A 26,221-nucleotide genomic window follows, 5' to 3' on the forward strand; every position below is an offset into this window, starting at 1 on the left:
CACAACATCTGTGCAAGTTATCAAACCTATCAAGCAGACAGTCAGTGCTTTAGGTCAAGAAATATAAGGCATGGATGCATTTGCAGTGTTCCCTTTTGGACTTGAAGCACACAGTGCTATAAAAGCCTGTGCTCCTACTCTAGGTAATTGGTTGGAGTTCATGAAGTGTGATCTTTCTGTGACTCTAAATCAGCACCTCGAAAATGTATTTCTGTGGTACAGTCCCTTTCGAGCCTACTGTAGGAAGCAATATTTCTAAACAGTTAAAAATATCTCAGTTTGCTGTCACAATGTAAGTTACTTTTTTTTGTAAGTCATTGTATTATTTAAGCAAATCATTTGGTTAAAAATTAAAATTATCAATGATTGTAAGAGCCATATTTGAAAATGAATTAGCAAAACATTGTTTTCTCTCTTAGTAATCATAAATTATTTAAATCTGGCAGGCATTCCCCCCTTCATCCAAAATAATTGCCTCCATTTGTAAAATCAATTAGATGTTGATATGCTATAAATAATAGTTTTGTTACTAGACTTTGGCATTTGATCATTATGAAAAAGTATATTCAGTAAGACATTTTACAGAGTGTCTTTTAAATTACATATTATCTCTGGTTGACATTGTTAACTAATGTAAAGTAGTACAGGCTACTTTATTGTGTTGTTTTCTAGCCAGATACTTAATACCTCTGAAATGTAACATGATGGAGGATTGATGGCTGGCTGCAGGGTGAAAGTGCTTCCCTGGAAACATACAATGAAAAATATAGGTGTTGGTAGCCTACACTTGAGTACAAATAAATATACTTTGTTCAGTTTTACAGCTGCTTAAAATAATAAGCATTTTAAATGTCTTTTTGAAAGTTCATTCAGGCCTCTTCCCTAAAAATACTTGTTGGCCAGAAGAAAACTCACATTTTCAAGGATAAAATCGGCTTAATTAAGGGTCATTAGTAGAGGTGCACAGAAAAACCCAGGGCTCAGTGGGTGAAATGGAAGCATTTCATTATGTGGTATAGAATGCATGAGCAGATAACAATTAAAATGGACCCTGAGTAAGAGGCCAGTAAATATAGGGCATGTTGCATGCAGCAACATTAGTTATTTAAAATGAATTCCTCCCTCCATCATACTTGAATTCTGTAATCCCACCTTTCAGACTTCATCTGTAAAGGGAAATAAAATGGAGTTTTTAGAAATTGATGCTATTACCAAATATGAAAATATTTAAAACCATAACTTAGATTTCCATTGCAAATACAAATTTAAAACAGGAAGAATGTGCTGCACTACCCAGAGGACATATACCAATTTCAAAAGACACTCAGGCCGCACAGTGTGCTCCTCCATGGAGTGACAGAAGCAGTTGCCTGTAATTTTCGACATTCAGCTGAAACTAGACGCTGATAGAATTTTTGTGACACTGAAAATAATTCTTACTATTACCTTTGATAACAGTAAATATTCTGGTATTTATAACAAATAACATATAGATGTACTGCCTGAGGGAACCCTATATAGAGTTTCTGTTACATAATCAACAGTAACAACACTCACTGTGATCATTCTTTTAAGATCAAATTAGTCCAAAGCGGCTCCTTGCTGATCTGGGGCTCTCCTCTCCTGAGGTTTCTGATGATTTTCAGTTTGTGTCTCCTTAACCCAGATTGGTCAGCTTGTCCCTTGCAATAATTAGTACGCACCTGAACCTTGTTTCCTGAAAATAGCTTTAACGAAAGGGGGTGTGCTATGCGTCCTAGGTAAATGGTGGTGCCCCAGAGACAGAGAGGCCAGTCCTGTGACTGATGGAAACCTGGCTGGTGTCCCTGCCTGTGATGATGGATGTTGTGCATCAAATTAGCTGTAACATTGGTGGTAGCAAGTTGGAAAGTTAGATGCAGTTGTGATAAGGTATCAGCAGTGCTCTTATTTGTTTCTTTGTTTACTTGAGATATAATTAACATAATATTTGTATTGTACTAATTTCCAGTGTACAAAGCAGGGCTTTTATAAAGAAGGGAAGTACAAAGGAAACTCAGCAAACCTTTTCTAGAATAATATGTAGCAGTAACTATAGTTTGGTTATCCTTCGACCCTGAATATAATTGGTACTGGAGATTTTAATTTTACTCACTCTGCATTTAGAAAATTTGTTAACTACTATTTATTAGTTATAATATGATAAACAAAATAGAGGATTTTGCCCAACCTCTTTTTTGCCACATTAATTGGAGGACCATTATCTTCAAAAGGCATGTATTTCTTAAGCCCATTTCTTCATTTCACCTGTGAAAACAGTAGATTTTTTTTCTAGTTTGTAATGAATAGTTAGTGAAATAAACACGGTATGGTACCTTATTATCCTGTTACCTTGTGACAGCATTTATAGGGTGTCTTTTATCAGATTGAAAGAAAAGATTTTGCTTCAAATAAAAAAGTATCATATGAAAGTGGAATTTCTGAGTAGAGTGCAGAACCGTAATTGTCAACAGATTGGATACGTTCAGGCTGTGTTCCCAGTGTTTAAGTCATGTGTGGGTGTGCCTGCATCTTTTCGGCAGTGAGCCTATCATTTGGCAGGACAGGTACATTGGCAACACTGTTCATTCTAAAAGTCAATGTCTCAAAAGCCTCAGCCAGATATCCAAGTAGAGGCCTGGTGACTTTGTGCCTCAAGTTTAAGTACATAAAAAAGATTCCCCCTGTAATGACTGTGTACTTGAACTTGATAATGCTGATAAAGATGATCTCTCTATCATGTAATCAGCTGCATTGAAAAAAATCTTCATACGTCCTAAAATTGATCGGCGTCTACATCATCCCATTGCCTGGGATGTAGCATGACAATCAGATGCTGCTGAATGAAGGCACAAATGTCAGAGCTAAAGGAGACCTCAAAGATCATAAAGTACAACTCCCTCATTTTCTTAAGCCTTTCTGTATCAGTGGGCAGCGTCTGAAGTGCTCAGCATAGAGCTTGGCACCAGGAAGCTCTCAACCAATGTTCACTATTATTGTTACTACTTGAGGTCACATAGTTAGGTTTTGACGGGACCAGGAGCAGAACCATAGTTCCAAGGTGCCATCCGCTGCTCACCCTGGCCCATTTTTCATCATGCATATCACCATCTTATGTAATCTAATGTATTTGTTGGTTTACTTGTTGTCTGTGTTCCGCCACAGAATATAAGCTCCATGAGAGCGGGGACTTTGTCACCTGGTTCAGTCTGCATCCAGAGCATGGCATATAGGAGGAGCTCAGTAAGTAGTTGTTGAATAAAATAATAAATAAATTTAGAGGCCTGCAGGTAAACATGTTGCAGATTTGAGAAGGGAAAGGAAAAAAAAGTAATGCTTATGGAACACCTGCTTTTTAAGATGATTTACATACATATGTTAGCTCATGCTCACAACAGCCTAGTGTAGAGGAAAGCACTGTTCTTCCCATGTAATGGTGAAGAATGTGGGGCGCAGAAGTTCTGGTAACTCAGATCTGTCTGACTTCAAAGCTCCTGCTATTTTCACTACTACAATGCCTCCCAATTAGGTCAGATCTAAGAATTTTCGTGAAAAGTACCTTCATTCTAAATGTTGGATGGTCCCATGTTTATTTTTTTCATAATTTTTCAAAAAAAACTTTCCTTTAAATCTAATCCCTGAGGAAAAAAAGAAAAGCATGCTATCTACTAGAGCCCCTGCACACTATAGAAAGGCATCTAGGAGTGGCAGACACAGTCCTTGGTTTGGTGGCAGGGGATGTGGAGCCTTAGGCCCCCCCTTGATCACTAGAGGTGTGAGTCTTAGTTCCTCATCTGTAAAATGGTGCCATCAACAGCCGCCTGCCTACCAGACAGAATTGGTAAGGAAAAGATCGTGTATGTAGAGCACCTAGCACTGAACTTCATTAAAGAAAGTGGCCATTAAATGTTAACCACATTATTATTGTTACTAATTCCATTAGTGTTACCAGAGCAGCAATCATAACGCATACTTTCCTCCAAAGGGAAATACTTACAACCTTGTGTCTTGTCTGTGATCCTATCTAGGGATGCAGTTAGGGAGCCTGGAGTCATCGGTTGATTCCACCTAAGTCTTTGCTTTAGCTGGGATCCAGATTTTCTGTTCCATATCCTTAGACTGCCAGCCAACTTATGTCAGCCACCTCACCGAAGCCTGTGTTTGGTCAACGAAGGGAGCAGGGCTTGAGAGAGTGGATGGATTAGGTCAACCCAAAACCACTTTTGGAAAAATAACCTAATGGTAGTACCTTTTAATAGTTTTGTAATGCCTTCACGTTTTCTGGATGTTTTTCATATGTATGAGAAAAATAATATATTTTGGGGAGGCAAGTTGATCTGCTTTCTCACAGCTTTGGGACTTACTACATGTCCCTGGGGAAGTTACTTACCTTTGGGTGCCTCAGTATCTTCAACTGTGAAATGGAGCAATAACAGTTCACAACGCATAGCGTTCTCATTAAGATTCAGGAGCTAACAGCAGCACTCTCAACAATAGCTAAATTATGGAAAGAGCCTAAATGTCCATCAACTGATGAATGGATAAAGAAATTGTGGTTTATATACACAATGGAATACTACGTGGCAATGAGAAAAAATGAAATATGGCCTTTTGTAGCAACGTGGATGGAACTGGAGAGTGTGATGCTAAGTGAAATAAGCCATACAGAGAAAGACAGATACCATATGGTTTCACTCTTATGTGGATCCTGAGAAACTTAACAGGAACCCATGGGGGAGGGGAAGGAACAAAAAAAAAAAGAGGTTAGAGTGGGAGAGAGCCAAAGCATAAGAGACTGTTAAAAACTGAGAACAAACTGAGGATTGATGGGGGGTGGGAGGTAGGGGAGGGTGGGTGATGGGTATTGAAGAGGGCACCTTTTGGGATGAGCACTGGGTGTTGTATGGAAACCAATTTGACAATAAATTTCATATATAAAATAAAAAAAATAAATAAATAAAACGCAGTTTACCTAAAAAAAAAAAAAAAAAAGATTCAGGAGCTAACATATGTAAAGTGCCTAGTACAGTAATTGACACATAGTAAGTGCTCAGTATTAGAAGCTGTAATGGAGCACATATTTTCTTTCTCATTTCACTTTTTAAGCATTCTTGAAGGAAATACCATTTATTAGAATGCAAAGTGTTTTCACATACTTTTTCACATATTCTAATTAATTCTCACCTGAGACTCAAAAGAAGAAACTTGATCAGGGCCATACAGCTACTGAGTGATAGAGCCTAAATGAAAGTCCAGCTTCTGCTTTCCAACCATCTGCTTTTCCTAGGAAAATGCCCTGCCCCCATATACCAGTTGACAGTCCTAGAGCTGGTGGTGGTGTCTTCTGGAAATGTACAAGCTTCAGGGAATATGTACCTGCCTCTATTTAAAAGAACTTTTGATATTTAAAAGAAGTGGTATTGCTGCATTTTGTCTAGTATTTGGAATTGTTTAAAATAACACCAAAACGATTCTAGAAGTTTGATTCAGCACAATTACATTCAACTTTATGGAAGAACGTAATTGAGTGAAACTTAGGACACTGAATCACTGACCACTGGGGTTTGTTTGTGTCCGTGCCGTTTTCCAGTTCACTTGGAGATCGTGACTTTGGAGGCCAGTACTCACCAGCAGTTCACGTTTCTATTATGTTTCACAGCTGAAATGTTACTCTAGGCCAGTAATTCTCATACTTTAATGGGCAGGAGAATCACCCTGAGGGCTCATGAAGGCACAGATTGCTGGCCTCATGCCAAAGTTTGAGTCAGTAAATTGAGAAGGGGTCCGATATTTTGCATTGTTTCCCATGTGGCGTTGATATGCTGGTCTAGGTACCACATTTTGAGAAGCAGTGCTCTGGACCAGAAGTTGATGAACTTCTGTAAATGACCAGATAGTAATTATTTTGGGCTTTGTGGGTCATACAGTCTCTGTCACAAGTACTCAACTCTGCCACCGTGGCTCAAAGCAGCCATAGATAATTATAAGCTGTGTTCCAATAAACCTTTATTTATGGGCATTGAAATCTGAATTTCATATGATTTCACATATTAAAAAATATTATTTTCTTATTTTTTTTAACCATTTAGAAACATAAAAAATCACTTTTAGGTTATGGGCTGTACAAAAACAGGCAGCAGGACAGATTTGGCCTTCGGGCTATCGTTTGCTGATCCCTGATGTGCAATTGTGACGTGTTGGGGAATTTTCAAACTATTGTTTTAATTATAAAAGTAATGCAAGTAGATGGCTTAAAAAGTGGATGGTTAGAAGTATAGAAGAAGATAAAATGAATCAGGAAGTCTTCCTCCCCACCCCCAGCCCCGATCACATGCCCCGCAAATAACCACTGTTGATGAGTATCAATTTTCAGAAATTTTATAGGCATATACAAACTTATATAAATGTATAAATTATTTTTACATCAATGGGCTTTTTATACATATTGTTCAGCATGTGTTTTTTTCCTGACAATGGATGGTGGCTTCTTTACATATCAACACATAAAAATGATTAAGCTTCTTCTCCAATAGCTTCATAGTTTTCTGTTGCGTAGATATACCATAAAGATTTCCCCAGTCCCCCATTGAGGGGAATTTGTGTTATTTCCCTTTTTTTCTACTACAAAGTGAGGGTCCATCTTCGTATATCCATTATTGCATAATACCTGCAACGTAAGGTCCTAGGAGATGAACTGCTGAGTCAAAGGATATGTGCATTTAAAATTTTTGATAGATGTTTCTAAATTCCTGTTGTGGGTACTTTCGGATCCTGTGTTCATTTTGTTTCAGGGTTACACCCTACATTTCTGCTATTTAGTCTTCATCTGACTTGAGCATTCATCATAGTGAATTTTGGTATAATGCCTCCCTGCACGTGAACTTAACACAGAGTAGTAATCCTATCAAGGGCAAAAAGTGCAGCTGGCAATTTGTCCATGATTCTTGAAAGGAAAACAGCTTTAAAGGATATAAAGCCACCCAAACAGTGCCCTGAATCTAGGGTCATCCGCACATTTGCTGCATAAGGTACCACAACAGAAATTGTTCTTTTTGCAGACCTGGTACTTAGCAGATGCTTCTATATGTTTGTTTCCCGTTAGAGTGGAGTTTTCCATTGTCAAACATTTATGTAAACATAGTATTAGCTAATAAATATGCTGTGCTATTATTGTACTAGAACTCAGAATACCACTGCTTTCCTTTCTATTTGGGGCTTTTCCTTTTTTGAGCCAGTGAAGGATTAGGATAATGATTTAATAGACAACAAAGCAGCATCTTAACATGTAGCATTATGCCAGGTTTTTTAACTTAAAATATGCCTATTTCTGCTCATAGGTTATCATAGAATTCTGTCTTCACCACTCAATCATATCTACTTACACAAGCAGTCAAGCAGTCAACAAAGAAGAAATTTCTTTTTCCGGAGACAAAGAGATATTTCACACAGTATAGTTTTGCCGGCCGCAGCTTCTCCAGCCCACCCAGTGCCTGAGGTACTGTATTGCCTATGATCTGCTGCCTTTTCCAGCCAAGATAAAGGTTAACTGCAGAAGCGATCAAATGTGTTTGCGCCTTTCATTTCTGAGCCTTTTGAATCCTAATTTTTAAAGTTGGTTTATGATTTAAAATTGTGATTTGAGAAGTTGTAACATCTGCAGTTCTATCACGTTAATTTTTTTTAACTAAACCTCTCATCTTACAGCTGCTTAGATTATTCAGAATTAGTTTCTACCATGAAATTTTCTATATTAAATTTCTAACATGAAGGTAAAATTACGTGTCTATAGTTTCTTAACTTTTTTAGAGAAATAAAAAAATTGGCTGTCAAATTGGGATCATTCAAGAGAGATTACTTGAAGCCAATACACTAGGTGTTTTTTCCTAAAGCCTGCCCTTATACTTTCCATAGGATTAGTGCTGCTGTTTTTGAATCCTCTCTTAGAATAATTAAATAAAACCTCTTGCCTCAGAGCATTCTTGATTTTTTTTTTCAGAGATTACAATTCTGTGGAAAGAATCTATTTTCGAAATGCAGTATAAAGGAGGTGTGTGGGTCATGTAGGAAGAATGAGAACAGCTGAAAGAAGTATAGATTTCTCACAAAAATCACCTGCCTTCCCCCTTTTATGCATTTTTTTTTTAGCAGTAAACCCACATTAAGTATATTATATTCCCTGAAAGTGAGTGGCCCTTTTTTGTGGAAAGGGGCCAGTGAGACAGGCTACCAGAGCCCAGAAGTATATTCCTGGTATTTCCTTAGTGGGAAAGAAAAGGAAATGTCCAGAGAGATGAATGTATTGTTTTAGAAGTGTCAGTGACAACCCAGTAGCCCTTCTGCCTGTAATTGTAACCTGGCCACATCACAAAGCAGAGTGGAGACGAGAGCACAGTCTGCGGGGGAGACCGGGCGAGCTTTGGGCCCTGGTGGCAAAGCTGTAGGAGCAGGTGCTCATCCAGAGCTCAGCTGTGGTGCTGCGAGCAGTGGCATTACCTGTGTCAGGAAGGCCCCTCTGAACACAGGAATCAGTGACAGTCCTAAGCCCTGTGTGATACGCTTCACGAAGAGCAGACCCCTAACCTCAGCCCTTCCACAGTTGCTGTGATGTCAATTGAAATAGCGTTATCTCCCTCAGCTTCCTGTTCCCAACTGCCGTGTACCCTTCCTGGGTACTGTTCAACAATGCTTATGTGGCACTTTCCATAAATAGATTGTAAAGACCTGAGCAAAACCTTGGGACTGAAAGAAGCTCTGTGTGTAAAATTGTATTTATTTTCTGAATGCTGCCCACAGGTTTAAGTAAGCAGTGGAGAATGTTCTGCAAGGGCGATCAGAGTTGAATGTTTTGAGTTTGGGGGGGGGTTTCTTTGTTTGTTTTTGACAAGTGATGGAAATGTTCTAGGTATTCTTTATGCACTTAAAAAAAAAGAAAGAAAGAAAAAGAAAAGAAAGCTGTTTGGTTTTGTTCTCTAGTCCCTTCTTAGTTTGGGTACAGTTGCGAAGTGTAAGAAAAGTGTCTACGTAATAGGCTTCAGAAGACTTGACAGTCAGCCTTTTACATACGTTCATTCGGAGAGGGTGTTGTGAGCTATCCTTTGCATAAATTTTATCTTTGTGTTACGAAGATGAAAGTGCTCTTAATTAGCCATTGGGCAATTTGGAAGCTTGGTGCTATTTTTTTCATCAATGGCAATAATGCTTCTTACGGGCTTGGGAGGAGGAAGAAAAGAAAACCACTGTTTGTTTTGACCAGAAGTCTACTTCAGACCAGTTTGACTCAAAGCACAGTAAGGTTAACAGACCATCCAGAAGCAGCACTAACAGGCAACGTTAAGTTCAAAAGGGCAGGGGAAGGAACTGGGGGCAGCCTGGAGGGTCTGTTGTGCTGGCTTCGGAGGTCGGTGCTCCGGCAGGAAGGGCAGAGCTCCATGAAGCAGGAGGCTGTGTCCGAAAAAATGATCCCATTGTCGTGTGCTGGGTTCTGATCTTCATTTTCAATCCTTTTTCCTCAAGCACATAAAGAAGCCAGACTATGTGACGACAGGCATTGTACCCGACTGGGGAGACAGCATAGAAGTTAAGAATGAAGATCAGATTCAAGGGCTTCGTCAGGCTTGTCAGCTGGCCCGTCATGTCCTCCTCCTGGCTGGGAAGAGTTTAAAGGTGGCGTCTCACCAAGCCTCAGAAGGGCTTACAGAAGGGGCAACAAACCCTCCTCTTTGCCTTCTTTCCATTTAACTCTTCTTTTGTATACATCTAATTTGTTAAAAACCAAGTAAAGCCTGGGATGGGGGAAAGGGATTTTATTATTTTATGTGTTTTTTTAAGAGGTAACTTAAAATCCAAATTCAGTTTCAAGTATCAGGATTCCAGAGATACTTTGGGCCCAGTCAGCCTGTCCAACTTGATCCAGGGCAGACAGCTCTGACTTCTGCCTCCTTATTCCTGCCTGTAGTTTCTGCTTTTATTCCCCACATTATTTCTGTGTGCCTGAAGAGTTGTTCTGCCTCATCCTTTGTTTCCTGTTTTCTTGCATTAGCTCTGCAAAGAAAGATTAGAGCAGATAACACAAAGCTATAGGTAATATAAAAATGTAACTATGGACAACTATCTTACTACAAGATTTAGTTCTTCCAGAATAATCTGAGAAACACCCTGCTTTATAGGAATCCTTAAATATATATGGGCCTGTAGTTTCCAAAAGGTGGGCAGAATTTAAGAAGTGAGTTTCAGGAATGAAATCACTTAGGGTATCATTTGTGTAATAAAGTTGTTATAGCAACATAACTAAGCTTAATGTGAATATCAAATAACACAAAGAAATATTACAGAAATAGTTAATTTTTAATAAAAATTTTGTTTTAGAATTTTATGACTTACGAGTTTATGGAGATATCTTCATGTACTCATAAAACTCAATTTTATTTTTGTTTGTTTTAGTTTGAGAGAGGATTTTTTTTAGTTTGAGTTTGAGAAAAAATACTCTCCAAAGTATTTTTTTAAAGCAATGGATTTATTCAGGTATGAAAGAAATCAAGATTTGTGAAAACCAAATTTCTACGATAGGTATCAGACTGAATTTTTAAAATAATGATCCATAATCTCCCCACCATTGCTGCAAAGCCCATGTAAGATTTCTCTTAGATAAGAATGTGTGGGATGACCTACTTTTCAAGCTTTGTCATCTAAACTGAAGATACTTTTGAGAATGTATTTATATGCTTCAGCTAGCCTGAGGCACTAACCATTGAAGAAGAGGAAGGAATTGCCCAGGAAGCTTTGTGAAGTGTTCAGGCCCAAAGGAGTCATGTCATTGAATGACTCACGGATAATTTAAAGGATCTTAGAGTTTAAAGTCTCCATTTCCTAATAGCCCATAACACCATCCTATGCCCAAACAGTTGTCCAAAAGGCACAATTAAAAATTTAATGTTAATCACCATTAATTAAACTGTTGTATCACAAGTTGATCACAGTAAATTTATATAATCTCATCAGAAAGTACTGTAGCTGTAGACATAGTCAATGAGTGCAGGAAATGACTTCAATGGTTGCTGCACAATTTCTTTATTTAATATTTTAGGTTGACATGACAACTGAAGAGATAGATGCTCTTGTCCATCAGGAAATCATCAGTCATGATGCTTATCCCTCACCTCTAGGCTACGGAGGTTTTCCAAAATCTGTTTGTACCTCTGTAAACAACGTGCTATGTCATGGTATTCCTGACAGGTATTCATTGCTTAATAACATATTGTTCCTTCGGAAACTAAAACATGAAACTAAGATCTATAACATATGTTGAAAGATACTAGTTTAATTGAAACCCACCTGTAAACTTTTGAAGCTGATTATGGTAAAACAAAAATTTTGAAGTATTTTGCCTCAACGGGACATAATTTAATGTTTGTTAAAGCAGTGTGTAATCCACACAAGTCATGGTTCATGAAATATTTCTTTTACCTTCTTAAGTTTTAACCATATAAATGGTAAAAATCCAAATGTAAGCAAATATAGATTATCAACTGTTGCTTTGGGTCTTTGCAAAATTAAGGAAACTAATAAGTACATTTTTTTAAAGACTGTTTTAAAGATTTTTAAACAATGGCAGTATGTTCCTATTATGTATGTCTTGTAAAATTTGATGTGACTAATGTAACTTAAAGATTAGATATAGTTATTCCATTTATTCCTCTTCCACTCCAAATTATCATTGTGACTCACTGGGTGTGTGATAGTCTTAGGTATTTATTTTTACATTCCTTTTATTGAGATCTGTCTATCACCATTTTTATTCTGTTTATGTTTCAGTCGACCTCTTCAGGATGGAGATATTATCAACATTGATGTCACGGTGAGTAAATAATATAAAAAAATAGTCTTTGATCAACTTCAGAATTGCTGGTAGCAACAGGAAGAATTGTGGATTGAAAATGTGAACTGCACCAAGGGAAGTGCTGTTTACTTCCAGACCCAGACGCAAGCAGCTGGTTTCCTTTTTTGTCTTTAACTCTGTGTTTATTCCAAGTAAACCCAGGCCTGACTTGAATTTAGGGCTGGAATCAGATGCACTGAGATCAATGTTGGCCTAAGTGAAATGTCAACCCAATCCTGCTATGTGTCATGTTTTTGAGAAGGTGTAATTGTTATTGATCCACTGTGTAGTTAATGCAGAGCACCACAGCACTGGGCAGCTGCTGAAGCTAGATATGTATGAGATGAGCTAACGCGAAGAAAGCCAGCATTTTTCCTTCACTCTGCCAAGATTGATCTTCCTCTTCCTGCTGATTTTGAGTGGGGCCTGTCATTATCTTACTCTGTCATTAGGGGCTACATTGGCCTGTGTGTGTCAGTCTATTTGGACAGCAACTCTTTTGCTAGCAGTGTTCCTTAGATTTATTAAAATCCCTGAAGGTAACGTCGTGTTCCATTTCTGGTATAGAGGGTGTAGAGAGCCTTGAACTTGGAACATACAAACAGAGTGGTTTTCTCACTGAACCTAAGTTTTTACCAAATGGTTAACAGCCTTTCTTTTAAATAACAACCCAAAGTGATTTCACATGGAAACTTAGAATTGTACAAGCTCTAACCTTTACTAATTCCCTCAGCCTCTCACTATTCTCAGACTTGGATGATTTGTGCCTTGGCAGTGCATTTTACTAAAAAATTTTGTAGCGGTTCCTTTGGATTATGTAGATTGGAGATAAATTCTATACATCTGATGATTAATAAATTATTTTTAAATGAATAAATAAAATTTAATCATCTGATGAGAACTTGTTGAGACAGACAACATTCAAGGAGTATAGCTTCTATTAATGAGGAAATATTTTTAATAATAGTTATTTGTCTATCCAGACCATGAAGACAGGTAAGCGTGGGAATGAGGTAGAAATTGACATCCAACCGTTGGGTTTGGTCATATTTTTAGTTGTTAAAATTAACTCACCCTCTTGTCTTCCTATCAGTTTGTATGATAATATAGTCAGGGATTCTTTTATTGCTGATACTTTTTCATATATCATTTTGTCCTACTTAGAATACTTGAACATTTACTCCACATAGATTCAGTTGGTTTATCTTTCCAACTCAGAATCATGTAGAGGGAGATATTTTATGAAGTATACCTGAAATAAAGTATTTTTCATGATATACTTTTCTTTTGAATTGTAACTGATTTAGGGGTTTTACATTTATCATCTCACCTAATCACCCCCTAATAAAATATTGCTGCTTTGAATGAAAACAGCACACTCTTTCCTACTGCTTCCAGTTCATCCAAAGAGAATATTCCACGCCTTTTCTGTGTTCCTGAAGACTTTTAATAAACAATTCCAATTTTAACATTCAAATATTTCACAGTTGCAAAACTAATAAAGCAAAGTGAAATATTTCAGGTGTCTAGAAATATGGAGGAGTCAGGAAGCATACAGGTAAGTATCTTAACAAATTATATTTCTTTTTCTTTACCTTCCCCACAAATTATATTTCTTATGAGATCTTTTATTAAGTGAAAGACTCCATTATTAGATCCTTATACTTTATTAGAAAATACTCATTATGTGTCTTATAATTGTTTACATGTAGTATATACATCACAGGAAAACAGGCGTCTTTCCCCCTTGAAAGTTGAATGTTAAAAAATAGACAATGAGATATCCAGAGTAGTTGCTCAATAAATATTTGTTTAATAAATGAAGTACAAAACAAGAATACTTTGTGAACACAAATCCTAATTATAGATAACTGCCACAGACTTTCAAAAGTATCGTTATTTCCATGTATATTGAGTTTTCTAAGTAGTCATTTTGAAAGCTAGCCAAAAGAATTATACAAAGGCAAATAAAGATTTTTAAAAATATTTTTACTTAAATAACAGTTATAAAACAGTTATACATTAAAAATTTTTTTTAATGTTTAGTTTTGAGAGAGAGAAACACAGAGTGCAGGCAGGGGAGGGACAGAGAGAGAGGGAGCACAGAATCTGAGGTAGGCTCCAGCCTCTGAGCTGTCAGCACAGAGTCTGATGCAGGCTGATGCAGGGCTCGAACTCACGAACCGCGAGATCATGATCTGAGCCAAAGTCAGAGGCTTGACGGACTGAGCCACCCAGGTGCCCCTATGCATTTTGTAAAGTGATTATTACTCTTGTATTGGCAACTGTTATATATTTGTGTATAAAATCAAACTTGTACTTTTCTTGGATTGCAAATGGGAATAAATGTATAAAATTCTGTTGCAAGGAGTTAAGGTCATTTGACATAGTAGAGAAAACATTTGATTAGAAGCCAATAACCCATCATATTAATCTGGATCTACCTCTGTATTCCACCACTAACCTGAGACAAGTTACTTGTGTATGCCTCAGTTTTCTAACTTAGAAACCGAAGACATAGTAAAGACTTTTCCTGCTTCCCTTACAGAGGATAGTATTTTTTTAATGCAGAATAGTATACAGATTTAAGACATTAAATCAGTATTAAAACAGTCAGGAAGCTCAGATAAACATCTTTTTTATAAGTTTCTGCATTCTACTTCATGAGAAAGAGAAATGTGAAAAATAATTACATAGGTCAAATTTATGCAAAATAGCAAATGCCATGCTATGTCTAAGGATCAGCTTTCAACCAGTCTCCTCTACCTTCTCTGTTTATTATAGTGTTTGTTATTATTGATTTTTATAACAAATCTGGTATTTTTCAAGATCCTATGGGGCCTTCTGAATCATTGACAACTGATAAAATTGTTTTTTCTGTAATTTTATCCTTAAGTCTATTTTGTTATCGTTTAATCCTTTAAAACCCATGTATAGTGTTTTCTGTTAACATTCTGCTATCTGGAACATTTGATTAAGGTTTCACTTCCAGATAGGACTTTTCCATAGCATATTTCATTCTCATATCAAGCCACTTCAATTCTTAGAACTAAGTTCTCCTATGTCTAATACTGACAAGTCTATTTTATTTCTTCTTATCTATCACTTCCAAGTATAGAAATGGTAAATAAAAGATCATATATCTCCATGACACTGAAGAAACTTCTCACTATGTTAAATACTTCTGGGTTCTTTAGACCTATTATAGTAATTATGGGTCAGTGTCTTTGGTCAGTAAATTATGCATATGTAGTTTTGTCTTCTCAGAAACAAAATGAGGTATCAAAACATTTTAATAGCATTGCTAATCATAATGCTATTGAAATAGCCCTACCATTACATATTTATTTTTAAATTTTGTAATATTGTTGTATGGCTTCTTTTTTTAAAATTTCTGTGAGGCTTTAGCATGTCCCTTTTTTTTTTTTTTTTTTTTTTGGTAGGGAAACTTGAGAGTAATTCTGGAAGGGTGAAATATATGAATCTACTAAATGCATAGATGAGCACAATATATACTTTAATGAGTACATTTACAAACAAGAACATATTTTAAAATGTTTGCCTGTGTTTAGGTCTATTACAATGGCTACCATGGAGATACCTCTGAAACATTTTTGGTGGGCAATGTGGACGAATGTGGTAAAAAGTTAGTGGAGGTTGCCAGGAGGTGTAGAGATGAAGCAATTGCAGCTTGCAGAGCGGGGGCTCCCTTCTCTGTAATTGGAAACACAATCAGGTAAGCCTTACACTGACAAGTAAAGGGAGGGTTGGCAAATGGTACAAAGGTTATTGGTGGCTTGGTATAAAGTTGATGACATGTTTTATGATTCAGAACCATCATTTCAGTCTGATATCAGTATGTGGACTGCCAAGCTGCAGTGTTGTTCCCTGGGTTTAAAAAAAAAAAAGAAAGACTTTAAAACAGTGAATTATACTCAGGTCAGCGGGAAACTTATAAGAGCAGCAAGCAATATTTATACGACTGCTTTAGTTTTAGCTCGACGTACTAGTCTGTAGTGTTCCTTTACTCAAAATCATACCAAATATGGAAAAAAGTACCTAAGGGGGTAAACATCCCAACTCTTGGGTAATGAAACAGGAGAAAAGCTGAATTTTATAAAGGAATGAGGTGAAACATATTCTTGTGATACAAAGGTAAAAAGCATTAGCTCGAGCAAGCCTTACCTTTCAAATCAGTGGATTAGCAAACAGGCTAAAAGGGTAAGCTAATGTCCTTTTCTCGTCCGGTTCAGTTTTCCTGTACACCATTGTTTATTTTCCAAACGGTATTCTATGCGTGCTTTGTGAGTATATGTGTATTTTCTGAATTCAAGACTTTTCCCTATAATCTGTTACCTACGTTTAGATCTTTTTTCCCCCATAACTGTTTTGAAGTAGACATACGGAATATGTGTTTTCATCTAAAAGTAATACATTTTGTTAAAGATGATCACATCAGTACCTTTTAAAGCACTGTTCTCATTAATATGAACCATTGAACACTTCCCGTTTGTCTAAAGGATGGAAGGCGTAGTCACCTTGAAAAGATGCTGCCTTTTTTCTTCGTAAGCCCTCAAATACTTTAAGAAAAAAGGCAATAAAATATCAGTTAAATGTATTTATGGCTTTAAAAATATTGTAACAATGTCTGAATCAAACTTTAGTAAAATCTCTTTGGGTTATATCTGAGAAGCTTTTATTGAAGACTTCGAGCAAAATTGTGTTTTTGACAGTTTTAAATTATAGGCTAACTAGCCTGGGAAAAAAGGATAGTGTCTCTCTGTTCTTTCATAGGAAATGTTGAATCAGACCCCTACTGGGAAAAGAAATTTAATGCATATCTCACTATCTTACTGTCCATGAATATAATAGAAATGAATTCAAAATGCAGTTTTATTTTTGCAAATGGGATGAGTCGATAGATGTATCTCATATTTTTGAACACCTAGGGTTCAACAAATTTACTGGTGGTGCTCTTGCATTTTAACAAAATTTATTCTTCAGTAGAAGGGGGCAGAGAACACTAGATTCTTATTCAAGCATTCTATCGAGCTCTGCATTCATGGCTGTGTCTAAAGGGCATGTCAGCCTTTGATTCTCTCTGAGAGGTAATTATCCTTTTCCTGTCACGGAACAACAAATGATAGCTAACTACAGAGGCACATTTGCAGTAGTCACATTCATCAACTGCAGAAAAAAAAATTCAATTTAATTGTGCAACACAGCTGCACATGGGCTTTTGAGCATTTCTGTTGTTCTCCCTGTCTCGCTATTCCTCCCTCCAGATCTATTTTTTAAACTTTTTTTCTGGTTATTTTTTCCCCTTTTTGTCTCTTCTTCCATTTTTACTCTCTGTACTTTCTTGTTAAAGTAATTTTCCTTTGTGGCTCTCATTCTTTTTTCCCCATTGAAGGCTATGAATGTAGAAAATTATCACAATTACTCATATAATTGAGCCTCTTTGTAGCAAGTGCAACTCCAGTAGCCTTTCTCCATCATGAAAATGGTTTCATTATAGGGTTTTTCATATTCTCTGACACCATCTACACAGAGGAACAGGCGTGCAGATGAGATGTGCTAGGAACAGGCTAGATCAGTAAGGTCACAGTAGGAATAATTAGCTCTGCTATGGAAAGAGCATCTAGGCCTTTTACTGCTACATAAATGTACTGTCCGTGGCTTTTAGTCACAAAAAAACTTACTAACAAATGGAGCTCCCGCCTACTACTTTGAAAAAAAGATTTGTATCAACACTACAATTTTCCATCATTAAGACTAATAACACAGAGCCTAGTATACATCAAGGGGAATAAAAAGAAAAATCTCACATTCAAGTGGCGGCTGGGTGCTGACCTTTGTTCCCTTTTTTTGTGTACGACTTAACTCTTTACAAAAAAGAGCCACACGCCACACCAACATGCAGGTGAACTCCAGCTAGTACTCGCAAAGCGTAGCATTCAGTCGGAAAATCTGATAAATCTCCATGCAGGATAATGCATTTCATTACATATTCACTACATTAATTCTAGCTACATAAAAAGAAGAAGAAGAAGAGGAAGAGTAGAATTGAAAGTGACATTGGATTTTAGCTATCTGGACGCAAAGGTCAGTTTTCGCAGAGGATGAATTTGCATGTACAAGCTCCTTTGAAAACCAGATCAGTCTCAACAACTACACTTACAAAAACTACGTGAAAAATAATAGACAATGAACTTTTTACTTTTACCCTGATACATTTCGTTGTTTAGATGGCTTGTGTCTGCCACTGGGGACTAACAAATGTTTGTTCTGGTGTGTTAAGGCAGTGTTTCTGGACCTCTATTATTTCGCCTTTTCTTATTCAGGCAAGATCTCAAGGGAGTAAATAAACAATCTCCACCTTTAAGCCGAAAGTACTTGGAATCATTACAGACCGAAGGTTTACAAGCATCTTTCAACCAGCCTTACTTATTTTAAGATATTTACCATCTTTCGCACAAATTCCTTCTCCTGATACACCATGAAAAGAACATGCAAGCATCTTTTATGAGTAGTACGTCACCAAAAACCGAGTGATCTTTACGGGAAATTTTGAAATTTTCTGAAGCCTGTAAGGATGGGATGATATCTCCGGAGAAACACTGGCTAAAATAGTTTAATGAAAAGAGTTCTCTCTGTGCCCTTGTGCTTCATGAGGGATGGCTAGTGATGTTTGGGCTACAGTGTTACCATACTCCCTGTACCTCCATTTGCTTTAAATTATTTCTAAATCCGTGTATTTGTAATTATCTCTAGATGATATGATCCATGCATATGAGAATACTGTGAATGTGTAGATTCACGCATCCCAAATATGTGACAGTTCAATCAAAAATAATTTAAACTTACAGTTGTAAATGTCATGATGAAAGTATCAATAAATGGTTTTTAATGTTTAATTCATAAGTATATGTTTTGATATTAATTTAGAAGAATATAAAGCAGATTTTTAAAAATAATCTCTTTCTATTAGATTATGCACATTTAAACAATAAGTGGCTCAGGCAAAATAAGTCATTTTAATGTCATCCGTGATGGATTTTTCTTGACAGCTACTGTAAATTACAATTACACTGCTTCCCTCTGCACACGAAAGTAAGCACTGCAATAAATTATCTTTTATTTCAATCCATCATGTCTGCTTTTCGGAAACAGAAAACCTCAAATAAAAGTTCAGCACTATTGTAAGAAAAATACAGTAATTTGTGATCCAGCTTGAGACATAAACGTGTACCGCTCTTTTGGAAAACGGTTGTTGGCTTTCAAAAATATTACTAATTGTACTTAAACATTACTTGTCATTAGAGGGAATCCTTGGACTTGTGCATTCCTTCATTCAAAGCTTACTGCTTAAAATAAAAATCTGGAAAGACTGAAGTAAAATTCTGTAACTTGGAAGATCAGGTGCCATTTAATCAGAGATACGACTGTTTGGAAATTGGTGCTGTTTATAGGATTCACGTAGAAATGGTGATAAAACTATTTCTGTATGCATTTTTATTTCTTTAGAAGAGCATGCACTTAAATATGGTACTCCTCTGCCCTCTTGGCGAATGTATCCTTAGTCATAAAATGTAGCTGAAATGTATTAAGAGTTTTAATTTCTCCAGACAATACTTCAATTGAGGAAAACTACCTCATGAAAGGGAATTAAACTGAAGAAAACAGTCACAAGATGAAATTCCTTAAGAGAGATTTCTCTTTCAACTATAAACTGTAACTGAAACATGAACTATAATAATAGTATAATTTGAAAGTAAGTTCATAGACTATGTTTATACACTTCCTTCTTCCTTTCCCCTCTTCTCTCACCCCAAATAGTCCCTATGAAGGACTTCAAGTCATAAACGTGCTCAGGCTCATAGGTAAACGTACTGCCTGAGAGGATTTCTAGTTAGGGAAAATCAGAACAAAACAGCTAATGCCAGGAGAATTCTTTTCAGTAGATTTCAGCAGAAAGAAGGCAGATCTCATGAGTGGAATGTCCAGGACAAGAAGACCCTTGTGCTCAGAAATGGTCAAGGCCCTGTAATGGCTGGTGTTGGGGCGCAACGGAGGCATTTCTTGGGCACCCCTGCCCATCCAGCTGTTTCCATTTTCCTCAACACACCAGTTAAGAAAAGCACACATGCTCCACCTTCCCATGCCACAGTCAGGGTTACCACTACTTGCTTTCCTGTTAGAGCGGGACCTGCTATTACAGGTCCCTTGGATTATCTCCATGAAATTAGATTTGGACCCTAGAATCAGGTAGATAATCTTGTGTTTCCCATATATTCCAAAGTAGTAGAAGGAGCATTATTTTAAGTAGTAATTAGGGACATTAATGAGATTTAATGGCATTTAGTCCCAGTAAGTATGTGTTGAAAAGCTCACTACAAATCCAAAAGGAAAATACCCTGAAAAAGCAGATAGAAGTATATACTTAGCTTCTGGGAATGAAGCATTGAGATGGGTGCTTAGCCAAGGAGCTGAGTGAAATTTGTCCGGTTCTTTTCTTCTTTCCACCCGGCTGTGAAATCCTGACCTTTGCGTTCATGACACATACATTCTATGATACTCCTATGACCATAAGTTCCAGCAGGATCCAGGCAGCAAATTGTTGTAGGAGAATGCACTCAAATATCTTTAGCCACCTTGTAATTGCCCAGCTTTTTTTATGAAGAGGAATGAGAGGGATGATGGCAGAGGGAACCCAAGTGTTTTTTCAGAGTGGGTTTTCTTCTTCTCCTTTCATCAGAAATTAAAACGAAGATTGCCATTGTAACACACATTTAAGATGTAGCCATGATGCCTACCAATCAGTTAGATCCCAGGGTTTTTTTTTTAGGGTTTTGTTTTGTTTTGTTTTGTTTAGAAAATAAAATAGAACAGTTTACATTGATTGTTCTTAGAATCATTGAAGTCTGTTGGGATTGAAGTCACATAATTTACAGGTTTAAGTAGAACCCATTCTTGTAAAAAAAAAAAAAAAGTCTTGATCAGTATTGTCTTGTCTCAGTCTCTCTTCCACCCTCTATCCACTCCTCAGTTTTTATTCAGAAATTGTGTGGTACAAATGGAAACACCTTGGAAAAGTTTTTGTACCTCCTGCCCAAAGAGCAAAAGCACATAGAAATAACTATAACCATAAGGTACAACTTTAAGAGATAAAAATGTTGACTTATTATTCCTGTTGTCAACACATGCTTAGCTTACCTATTTCTGCACTATCAGTTACATGGAAATTAATTCTGAATGAGAGGCTGTCCACCTGCTATTTGTAGTGACATCCTGGTCCAAGGGAAGATATCTTACAGGTCTGGAGATGCAACTTAAACGTATTCAGTGATAACTATTGACATGAATGCTCATAGAGATGCTGCCTTTGAGTTCATGTTAAATTGAACCTAGGGTCTGTTGGAAACTCTAGTTTGAGATCTGAAAACTTTGATTTTGGTAAAAATTTAAATAGGAGTCCTATAAATCCTGATTTATTGTTATGGTTAGGGTTAGGGCACTGTGCCCCTTATCCATGTGGAAATATAAATTGTTAATGGTATATATGTTCTTATCTTTGTGGTACTCCTAGAAATGAATATGTTCACCTGATTTCAAAAACAACTTCTTAACTTTATAGGTGAAGATTTTAGGGTTGGATTCTATTTGCCACATTTCATTTATATGGAATAGATGGAACCCAGTACATTTGCATGTAGAAATAATTAATAAAGTGTTAAGAATTAGGAATCACAATACTAGCTTCTCTTAAGCATCACAGTGATTAAAAAACATTCTGTGTGAATTTTGTTAATGATACAGGTCTTGCATGGAAATCCCAATGAGCACAAAGTTTTGGAGTATTTTAAGAATATTGACAAAGCAGATTTGACCTTTTGTATGAGTGTTTCTGTTTCTAAGATGTATAATGTTTTGAAATAGGCCAAAACAAGGGAACTATAAAAGTAGGAAGTCACATTTCTAGATTGCATTTTTGTTTCTCTGTTTGGTTCTCAAATTAGTATTAATTTGCACAGTCTTTGGCGAAACCTCATACAAACAAGACAAGTTTTTATTCCCTGCATTCTATACACATGTATTTTGGTTATGTATATCGATCTATATATGAGATAACACTCATTTGTTATCTAAAAGTGGCCTTGTTTGAATGCTGTACTAAGGTAAATGAAACAAACTACTATGTTAGATACATACCTTTTTTCTTAATTTATCCAAAGGGAGTCATTACATGCAATGGCAACAATTTTAATTATTCCAGAATAATGAAAACAGTAATATTATCATCTGACTCTAAATATAACTGATTTTTTCTCTTTCAGGGGCTATTTTATTTTTTATTTTTTTTTTTTTTTAAATTTTTTTTTTTCAACGTTTATTTATTTTCGGGACAGAGAGAGACAGAGCATGAACAGGGGAGGGGCAGAGAGAGAGGGAGACACAGAATCGGAAACAGGCTCCAGGCTCTGAGCCATCAGCCCAGAGCCCGACGCGGGGCTCGAACTCACGGACCGCGAGATCGTGACCTGGCTGAAGTCGGACGCTTAACCGACTGCGCCACCCAGGCGCCCCATTTCAGGGGCTATTTTAAAGTGACTTTAAGTATGCATTAAAAACTTACCTAATTTAATTAAATATTTTGTTTGATCACTTTTAAAGCCACATAACTCATCAGAATGGTTTGCAAGTCTGTCCACATTTTGTGGGACATGGGATAGGATCTTACTTTCATGGACATCCAGAAATTTGGCATCATGGTAAGAAAGTGATTGAATGGAATCTGGAAAAGACAGTTTTGTTCCTGAGGCTCCTCTAACTTTGAATGCCTATTATCATCCTTTGGTGTGTATGCATGTGCATGTGTAGTGGGTGGGGGGGTTTACTTAATTGTAACCAGCACATTACAATGTTATTGGACTAGAGCCCAGCAGTTTTCAGTCTCAAAGAAAGGTTTATTTTGCTTTTTGTCTTCCCACAAAAGGTGATGGCTAGAAGGCACAAGGGATATTTGCCTAGAAAGTTACTGAAAACAAAATGCCACTGCATCAATGTCCCAGCAGCATGCACATACGACTGTTTTCTGTTTTTCTTTTCCTACCCCCTTCTCTAACCGCTGACTGTTGTGGTTAAACTTCATTACATCCTACACAGCGTTGACAGCTGATCTATTTAGCAGCATGTACTCTTTAGTGATTTCTAGATTATACCCACCCTTGTGTTCCTTCCCCAGAGCCTCCTCTTTTCACTGCCTGGGTGTGCACCCTACAGTGAGAACGCAAGGGTGGGCCAGAGCAGTGGGAGGATTTGGGTGTGGGTAGGAGGCGGTTCTATAGAGTGGCCCCCAGGGGAGCTGCACACCTGGACAGGGACCAAAGGAAAGTTGGGCCTTGACCTGTGTGCTTGGGGTGGGAGCAGTCCCTGGAGGGAATACCGCCTGGAACCCATTACCCGGAAGATCTCCGTAGACCCAGCAGGTCAGAATTCCTTTTGCACCAGAGAGTCCTTCCTCCCCCCACCCCAGGCAGCTCAGAGGAGGTCCGGGCAGGAGTGCAGACAGAGCATCTCAGGCGTGTACCCCACCCTGCCCCAACACTTGGAGTTATTGCAGGGTTACCCGCCCTGTCCTAGCCTCCTGCTCCAATCTGCACACTAAGTGGCTGCCTTCCCTTCGTATCAGTTCCCCAAGGTATCTTCCTCTTTGGGGTAGGAGGGCAGGGCCTAGGACCCAGTGAAACCAGGAGACCTTGAAGCAAGTGGCCAGGGGACAGTGGAGGGGGGAACGCAACAGGTGTCTGGAACACCCAGGCTGCCTCTGCTAGGCCTTGGTGCACCCTTCCCAGGGGTCTTGACCCCCAGCAAAGAAAATGTAGAGGCTAAGGCCCAGAACCCCTGTGTTTAACCCCTTGGCAGTAGCCACTACCAGGATTCTAGATCTTTCCATCCTTCCTTCTACCCTAAAAGAAAATAAGTAAAATGACCAAGGTTTTTGAGCAGTCCTGTCCTTCTAATTCTGTTTCTCTTTCTCTCCATTTCCCACTCCCCCTACTCCATATATTTTGTTTTGCAGCGAATGACAGCGATCTACTCATGGAGGAGGGAATGGCGTTCACCATAGGTCAGTGCCCAAGTTCCCCTTTAGAGAGCTGTGGCTCCTGGGTGGAGGCAGCAGCGCTGGCCTAGGCCAGGCAGTCCCGTGAAGGAATAATAAAGCCAATCAGTGTAATGAAATAATTCAGATGCATAGCAAATCTGATTAAATAATATCCTCGAGTCCCATCTTCCTAAATCAGATACTTACCGACACATTTAGGAGACGGCAGCCGTCCAACCTCTAATTTTGTTACCAGCATAATGTGGTGTTTGGTTTTTTGGTTTGGTTTGGTTTTGGTGTTTTTTTTGTGTGTGTGTTTTTTTTTTTTTTTTTTGGTTTTGGTTTTGGTTTTGGGGTTTTGTTTTGTTTTGTTTTGTTTCATTAACACCCAGTGACTAGAAGTGATTATGTCCCTTGCTCTCTGTCAGCAAGTGGTATGTCCTTTCTGGCTGCCCATTCCTGGCTGATCATGTGGTTGGTGTCACCACCAAATTCCAGTCACCTCAGACCTCAGAGGCATCATCTTTCTGACTGTGGTACTTAATGGAGAAGCAATTAGAGTGAAATAAGAAAATTGTTATTTGCTGATTAATGAACATTTTGAGCATGTTTTAAAAATTCAAATATTTTAAAAAACTGACTGGTATTTATAAGAGGGACTGGTGTTTGGGTGGTTATTATCCACAGGGTCCTAATTAAGGCTTGATTAAAATGCCCTTTTTTCTAAAAAAAAATTACGAACTAGGCAACTTCATACATTTTTTAATGCGGTGGTGTTTCCTCTTCCTACTGTTTAGTTTGTAGTATACTATGTAAGCAACATCAATTATCAGCCCTTGCGAGATGACAACATGAACCCGTGGGGGAAGCGCTTGCGGGGAGGGGAGGAGAACCATCTTATTCTCTTTTTTCATAATCAGCCGAAACAGAAACAATATTTGACAAGAATCTGATTAGATCACTGCAGTAAATATTTTCCCTCTTACAGAGCCAATCATCACCGAGGGATCCCCCGAATTTAAAGTCCTGGAGGATGCATGGACTGTGGTCTCTCTGGACAATCAAAGGTGTTTGCTTTGTGTGCCATTGGCTTTGAATTCTATGGGAAGGGAAGCTTCGATCAACCGCCCTGGCCCTGGCGGGCTGCTGCTCCTCGCCCCCGTACCCGACCCCACAGCTAGGGGTGTTGCTCTTTCCCATGGCTGCTGTGTGTGTTTCAGGTCCGCCCAGTTCGAGCACACCGTTCTCATCACGTCGGGGGGCGTGGAGATCCTGACCAAACTGCCCCATGAGGCCTGAGGAGCCACCTGAAGGTCACAGAGGCCAGGAGGTTTTTATCCTAAATTGTTGAAATCTAGCTGGAGAACTTTTAAAAGGCACAGGCGAACGGCAGTTCACGCAGTAACCAACCTAGCATTTACTCTTGGAAAAACCCGGTGGGGTTTGGGGGCAGCTAGGAACTCAGATCTCAAGCCCTGCCTTGGCCTGAGCGGCTTCCGAGGGATGGATCCTGGAGCCGGCTCGGCTTCCCAACGCTCCGCACTTCCCAACGCAGGGAAAAGATTCTGGAGGGGAATGGGGACGCCCTCGGTTGGAAGAGGAGGGATTTCTAGAGATGCATGGTTTTCGCTTTGCCTTGTCTTGACTCTGACCAAGTAAAAAGCTTTTCCTTCTTAACCATTGTGTCTGTGCTCCTTGCATCTCTGACAGTTACTAGGGGGAGAGAGTGGGTGGTTAATTTTTGAATCTCTAAACTTTTCACATGTGCATGTAAGGAGGGAAAAATGAGCCTAGATGTTAGCTGGGAATTTTTTTAAAGTCTCTTTTTTCTGCCTTGTGGATCCCACGTTGGCACTCTCAGGGGCCAACCACCCCCCAGCCTTTCATAGCTGCTTTTGGAGATGAAAAGATTAGCCCGCAAATGGAAGGGTTGGTCACAAACATTTCCTTGCCTGTGAACCCTGGGCCTGGTCCCTACAGGGCTTTATCAGTCCAGAAACATGACTTTCCCAGTCCCCTGTGGCTCCTCCTACTTGTCCCTCATCCTACCCTAAGTGGCCATCCCTGAGGTTACTTTTGAGAGCCCCTCTCCGAACTCCCATCACACACACACACACACACACACACACACACACACACACACACAGGACTGTATGTTGCACTAGGAATTAGAACATCGGCCCCACCTGTCCAGATGTGAGCAGTGTCCAGCTGGTCTACCT

The 26,221-nt window shown here is 38.3% G+C and overlaps 1 protein-coding gene across 5 annotated transcripts in view; it reads left to right on the forward strand.

Annotated features, from left to right (window-relative positions):
* Nucleotides 1-25,676, forward strand: part of METAP1D (methionyl aminopeptidase type 1D, mitochondrial) — an 89,092-nt gene extending 63,416 nt beyond the window's left edge. For 2 of the 5 annotated variants that reach the window (XM_030326254.1, XM_030326258.1), the window contains exons 2-10: nucleotides 7,356-7,513; nucleotides 9,532-9,720; nucleotides 11,102-11,250; nucleotides 11,830-11,872; nucleotides 15,466-15,629; nucleotides 22,568-22,665; nucleotides 23,976-24,023; nucleotides 24,988-25,066; nucleotides 25,220-25,676. In XM_030326254.1, coding sequence (XP_030182114.1) covers nucleotides 7,356-7,513; nucleotides 9,532-9,720; nucleotides 11,102-11,250; nucleotides 11,830-11,872; nucleotides 15,466-15,629; nucleotides 22,568-22,665; nucleotides 23,976-24,023; nucleotides 24,988-25,066; nucleotides 25,220-25,298 — 1,007 coding nt within the window. In that variant the 3' untranslated portion in view covers nucleotides 25,299-25,676. The other 3 variants (XM_030326255.1, XM_030326256.1, XM_030326257.1) reach the window with 3 other exon arrangements.
* The last annotated feature ends 545 nt before the right edge of the window (nucleotides 25,677-26,221 follow it).

Source organism: Lynx canadensis, chromosome C1 (assembly GCF_007474595.2).
Source record: "Lynx canadensis isolate LIC74 chromosome C1, mLynCan4.pri.v2, whole genome shotgun sequence".
Lineage (NCBI taxonomy): Eukaryota > Metazoa > Chordata > Mammalia > Carnivora > Felidae > Lynx > Lynx canadensis.